The following is a 6,363-nucleotide window of genomic DNA, read 5'->3' on the forward strand; positions in this document are numbered from 1 at the left end:
GTGTGTGTGTGTGTGTGTGGTGTGTGTCACCCCTTGTGTGTGTTTGTGTGTCTCTCATTGAGTGTGTGTGTATGTGTGTGTGTCTCTCCTTGTGTGTGTGTGTGTGTGTGTGTGTGTGTCACCCCTTGTGTGTGTTTGTGTGTCTCTCATTGAGTGTGTGTGTGTGTGTGTGTGTCTCTCCTTGTGTGTGTGGTGTGTGTGTGTGTGTGTGTGTGTGTGTGTGTGTGTGTGTGTGTGTCTCCTTGTGTGTGTGTGTGGGAGTGTTGACCTGGCAGGGGTCCCGTCACCTGTCCGTCACAAACAGCAAGCCAATCATTCCTGTGTTCAAAAATAAAAAAGCACACACATGCATGCACACACACACACACATACACACCACTCCCCACTTCCCACCCCCTCCCCGCGTCCTCTTACACACACTTTGGGTGCTCCTAACACCCCACCCCCACCCCCACCCCCCCCCCCCCCCCACTCTTCCATGTGCTGTGTCTCTGTCACTTGGTTCACCTTCATCCTGACAGGTGGATCTCTGGCTAGCTCCAGGGGAAGGGGAGTGGGCTGGTGTTCACAGCTGACTTTGGGTGCACTGAACTGGGCTTGGCCTGGCCAGGAGTCCCCTCAAAAGGGTTACTGACACGAATGGAAATTTCCATGTGTGGACATGTGCAGGAACAAATACACACACATGTGCACCCTCTCTATCTCTCTCTCTCTCTTTCACATACACACACACACACACACACACATACACACACACACACACACACACACACACACACATACACACATACACACATACACACATACACACATACACAAACATTGACAAAGACAAACAAGATCATATGCATTTATGTGTGGCATTAATACTGTATTGTTATTATTAGTGAAGCAGAAATCATTTTCTTATTGGTTAGAGTTATATGGGAAATATGCCATTGAAAAATCATCTAACTAAATAACTTTTTTTTACTGCTTGTAATACTATTAGCTTCTAATTACCAAATACATTAGAATCAGTAAAACATGGAGTGCTGAGTGAAGAGAGCATGCACACACACACACACACACACACAGACACACACGCACAGACACACACACACACCCCGACACACTCACACACACACTAATATGCACACACAGTTGGAGTACGTCCGTCAAACCTGAGTCTTCTTAGTTCCCAAGTCTGTCATGATCCGTGTAACGTTTCACCAACGCACAGACGGTGAAGTGTGTGTGCGCGTGTGTGTGTACGAGAGAGAGAGAAAGTGTGTCTGTGTCTGTGTCAGAACACACAGAGAGACATGTAACATCATATGTGTTTACAGTTTTCAGCTAAATGACGATACAGCGATGACAGACAGGCTATTTACACATTCAGAGCCTGTGAAATGGTGATTTATTAAGTTCATTAGCTATCCTCAAGCAGCTCAACATCCATTCTTCCCACAGTGTGTGTGTGTATGTGGGGGTGTACACGTGTGTGTTTGTGCGTGTGTGTGTGGGGGGGTGTACACGTGTGTGTGTATGTGTGTATGTATGTGTGTGTGTGTGTGTTGAGGACAGATGGAGCTGTGATGGTATTTTTCATTTGCTAGGCATCTAGACCCTCTGCCAGACTTCCAGAGGCTTCCACAGAGCCTTTAAGATGCAACACACACACACACACACACACACACGCACACACACACACACAGATGCACACGCACACATACACACACACACACACACACGCACACACTCACACACACATACACACACACACACACACACACACACACACAGAGTATGAGTTCATGTACGTAGAGTAGACAGGAGAACCCAGATAGGGAGAGGAAAGGAGAGAGTGGATCAGTTTAAGCTCTAAAGCCACTCACAGCCCAACTCAAATGCGTGCGTGCACACAAACACATACATCCATGAACACTCCAACACACACATCCAGTAAGCTCAGTAACTCACACTGACAAACCAACACCTAACATTTCTGCAGGTATTTGTAACACACACACACACACACACACACACACACACACACACACACACACACACACACACACATGCCCACTCAAACAGTGGCGCCCCCACCTGTAAGAAAAACATGCGCGCTGAGTATCTTAGCAGTGGCACAGTAGTTAACTCGAAGTGGCTGTAAACTGACAAAAACATCCTAATGTTTAAAATACAAAAGAAAAAGCTATGTAGTTTCACTTTTTAACGCAAAAAAAAAAAAAAACAAGCAGGCGGTGGAGCCAAACTTAGCTGTCACTGAGGGATGTCCAGCCTGCACTTGGCAGATGTGGAGCTTGAACTCGAGCTGGCGCAACACAACGATGCTTCAGGGAACTGGTTCTGATCTGTGCACCATCCCAAGAGAGACAGTGGACATGTACCCAATCATTCAGAATATCATTAATGTTGTACTGATCATGCCTGACTCGACTGTGTCCGCAGAAAGACGTTTAAAGACACACTTGAGGAACAGTATTACAGATACATTGGCTCTAACAACAGGATTGGCACTAATGAGTATTCATAAAGACTTTGGAATCGATACAGAGAGAGTTTTGAGGGAGTTTGACACAGCAGGGACCAGGAGAGTCAAGCTTTCATTGTAAGATTGGCTGAGTTTCATTCTTTTAACGAGAGCGTGTAAAACCAGAGTTCTGTTAATGTTGGTGCACATGAGCTAGCAACCAAGAATCATATTTGAATCTGTGATTTTGAATTTTAAAAGCTCTGGATGCTAGCTCTCCCCATTGGGCTCAGTGCTAGCAAGTTAGCTAGCCAGCATCTGAGTGATCTAAAATAGAAAATCTGAAATAGTCATATTTTGGCTGGAGCAGTCCTTTAAACTATCATAATATAGGCTAGGTTATATAATAAAACAATGTTCCAATCAACTGATTTCTTCAAACATGGCGTTCTTGTTTCGCAGGGCAGGCTTTGTCACACTGTCCCATGCTCCAGGCGCTCTCGTTCACTTCTGTTAACGACAGGAGGCGGTTTCTCCTCGTTTACTGAAAATTAGCTGCTGCCACTTAGGTTGTTCGTGGCAATCTCTATGGTGGCACAACTTTCTTGAGTGTGCGTACCATGAACGAGAATCCTGCAGGCGCCCATGCGCTCAAATACACAGGTTCAGTAACCTACACTGACAGGTAAACATTTAGGCAGACATTTGTAACACACACATAGAGAGAAAGACAGACAGACAGTAGTACTTATGGGGCCACAGACTAAAATAGGTAAATAAATCTCCCATTTATCAGTCACAAGTACATTTTATTTGGCTCAAATTTCATTTGATCAGATTCTCTTTTTAATAATAGTACCGGCCAAACATGGTCCACGGTCAGCAATCAAAGAGTCCAGTTGTCTACCGCCGCAAGGCCACAGGACAAAGAAAAAAAAAGCTGAAAGGTAAATTTGCCATAAGTGCATCGGTGAATTAGTCAGCCACCAAGAGCCAACAGAACCAGCAGAGCTCAGAGCAGAACCTGGCCTTGCTCTGGCCCTGAGCCGGTTCAGATTTGGCTTGGGCTCGGTTCAGATCCGGTTTAGGCTCGGTTCAGATCCGGCTTGGGCTCGGTTCAGATCCGGTTTAGGCTCGGTTCAGATCCGGCTCTGACCTGGGCCATATCCATTCTGCGGGCAGCAGCCATCTTGTTCCTCTCTCTGAATGTACAGACTTTTGTGAAACAGACAATGAAACAAAAGGTATCTACTTTGCTGCCATTCATAGAAACTGGTACAAACCACTGCAATGATTTTTATTAGCCACCATATCTCCAGATCACATGTAACACAGTACCTTTCATTTTCATTTACCTTATAGAGAACCACTGAATTTCTCTTTGGTGAATGACAAAGGTTTTAACTCATATCTCACTCTGACACTCCTGTTTATTACAGGTGTAATTACAGCCAGTATAACATTTATAACAACCCTATGAATGGCTATATGTAGTGTGAAATACATCATTCTGCGACCTTGCACACATTTCCACACAAAGTCAGAAAGTGCTGTTGTGTGTTAATCCAGACAAGAAGCATCTATACGCTTTGCGTGTGTTTGCAGCCACAGTCGCACAACAGTCCCAGCAGGTGGTTTATAACTCATGTACACTTCAGGTCTGACAGTTGGTGGTTCTGCTGCTCTGATCCCTTGGGTAACGCTCTTTGTGACTGACCGCTAATCTGAAAATGTGTAGCTGGAGCAAAAAGACAACTAATTTGTATGAGAAATATCGTTGTTGTCTCTAACATTATTATTTAACATGCTCAACATGGACGGTTTATCACTGCCCTGAAGAACAAACCTTACCAAACTATAATAAGTGTAGGAACTGATCCTTAACCTGTCCCCGTCATGCTGGTCACTCATTGCTAAGAGAGTTAAAGTTTGATCTTGTTCTGATAACAAGAAATAAGTAACACACACACAAACATACACATACACCAACAAAGAAATACACCGTATCCACACATTCACATACACACACACACACACACACACACACACACACACATGAACCAAGCCCAAAGGAAGTGCTCTCTGTATGTCTAAATGGGGCAGCTCAAACAGTTCTGGTTCTGCTCTCCATGTTGGTTCTGGTTCTCATGGGGCTTTAGGTCTCGTGTTGTTTTGCGAGTTCTGGTACTGCCTTTCTGGTGCAGTCCGTGTCCCAACGTCTACACTGCCCAGTTTGAAGTCCTCCTAACTATCCCTTGCGAAATGAAACGATCTTGATAGATGTTTAAAGAACAAAATGGAAACTAATGACGTACAACGATAATGAATGTGGCGTTGACGGATATCAATATGAAGACCTCCGGACTCCAGTGTCCAGTCCCTCAGTCTGTAGTCACTCTCAGTGTTATAGTCCCAGAAATTCCTCAAGTCTCTCTCGTGCTCTTTCTCTCTAGTCCATAGGCCATCTGGATAATTGAATAATCCTCACGGCAAAGCATGTTCACTTGTCTCCACAGTCTCCCACTCAGTGTGACAAAATTCTTCCAAGACAAATAAAGGACATCCTCACAAGTCTCTCTGCCACACGGTCACCATGACAACAATGTTGGAGGCGGAGTGAGAGGGGCAGTCTCAAGCCATGTGGGCGGTGACTTGAGAGCTGGAGCTTGTAAGCCCTGCCCCCAAACTCCCAAGAGTCCTGGAGTCGAAGAGGCTCTGATGGGCGCTGGCTCCGCCGCCCAGGACCTGCAGACCGTCAACAGGCGACAGAACCTGCCTGTCCGTCAACGTGCCGCTGGGGGAGGAGCCTAAGAAGGAGCCCTGCGTAGCGGCCATCTTCTCCGGGCTGGCGGCCAGGCGTGGCGACGTGGAGAAGTTGTAACCATAGAGACCGTAGGGGCTGTGCAGACGGAAGCCGCCGTAGGAGCTCTGGGAGCTCTGATTGGTTGAGAAGGCGTTGTGAGTGCCGGGCATCAGATACTGGAGCTGGGGAGGGGAGGGGCCTGGCATTCCAGGGATCTGGATTGGCAGGCCAGTCTGGGCGCAGGAGAAAGCCTCGCCGTCGGCTCCGCCCACATAGGCAGGTGTTCGGGCGGAGGAGAAGCTGTCGACAGTAGGGCTGGCCAATCGGCTGTAGGAGTCGAGGGGCGGGCCGTAGCGGTGGAGGGTGTGGCCTGCTCGGCTGCAGGCGGTGTAGTCACACATTTGCCCCGCCCCCGAGCCCAGGTGGAAGGCGGGGGAAGAGCAGGGGGAGGAGGAGAGCAGGTGTGCGTGTGCATGTGGCGACGGTCCAACCACACCTCCGTGAGAACCAGGAGCGCCTGCACAAGACATAGAACACACACATACAGTCAGCAAAACTTTGACCATACCGTTGTGGTCAAAAAACTAACAGCACTTTTCTAATTCCAATGAGCCAAGACTAAACTGTAAAAATTTCATCTAAGCATTTCCCTCCTTCTCTTCTGACCTGACCATAACCTCCATATCTAAACATATTTGTAGTATGATTTTCATTACTGATATGATTTCTGATGGCTCATTAAAGTAAAATTGGACTCATCTATCTTAATATTTTGTATGCATCATATTTGTAACATAAAGATCTTTATCGAGATTATTTAACTCATTAATCCATGAAATCTGATTATTTCTAACAGGAGCACTGCTTGGAGAAAGTCCTGCATTATTTATATGAAAGGAAGAACATTTTTGCACAATGTTAATGTTTTTTAATATTTTTTAAAGTAGTGGTACCCTTTACACTAAGCTATTTTATCTAGTATTTATGTATTAATTACTGAAAAGCATTGCTATACAAATGCTAACAGCATTTAAATCACTAGTTTACATGAACAAAACATTCACTTATTAAGAAACATTAATGA

General features: G+C 45.7%; 1 protein-coding gene across 1 annotated transcript in view; it reads right to left on the minus strand.

The window, feature by feature from the left end:
• Positions 1-3,265: 3,265 nt before the first annotated feature.
• Positions 3,266-6,363, minus strand: part of tbx18 (T-box transcription factor 18) — a 10,963-nt gene continuing 7,865 nt past the window's right edge. Inside the window, exon 8 of the mRNA XM_012832072.3 lies at positions 3,266-5,796. Coding sequence (XP_012687526.2) covers positions 5,108-5,796 — 689 coding nt within the window. The 3' untranslated portion in view covers positions 3,266-5,107. The remainder of the gene's footprint in view (positions 5,797-6,363) is intronic.

The sequence above is a fragment of the Clupea harengus genome, chromosome 15 (assembly GCF_900700415.2).
Source record: "Clupea harengus chromosome 15, Ch_v2.0.2, whole genome shotgun sequence".
In the NCBI taxonomy this organism is placed as follows: domain Eukaryota; kingdom Metazoa; phylum Chordata; class Actinopteri; order Clupeiformes; family Clupeidae; genus Clupea; species Clupea harengus.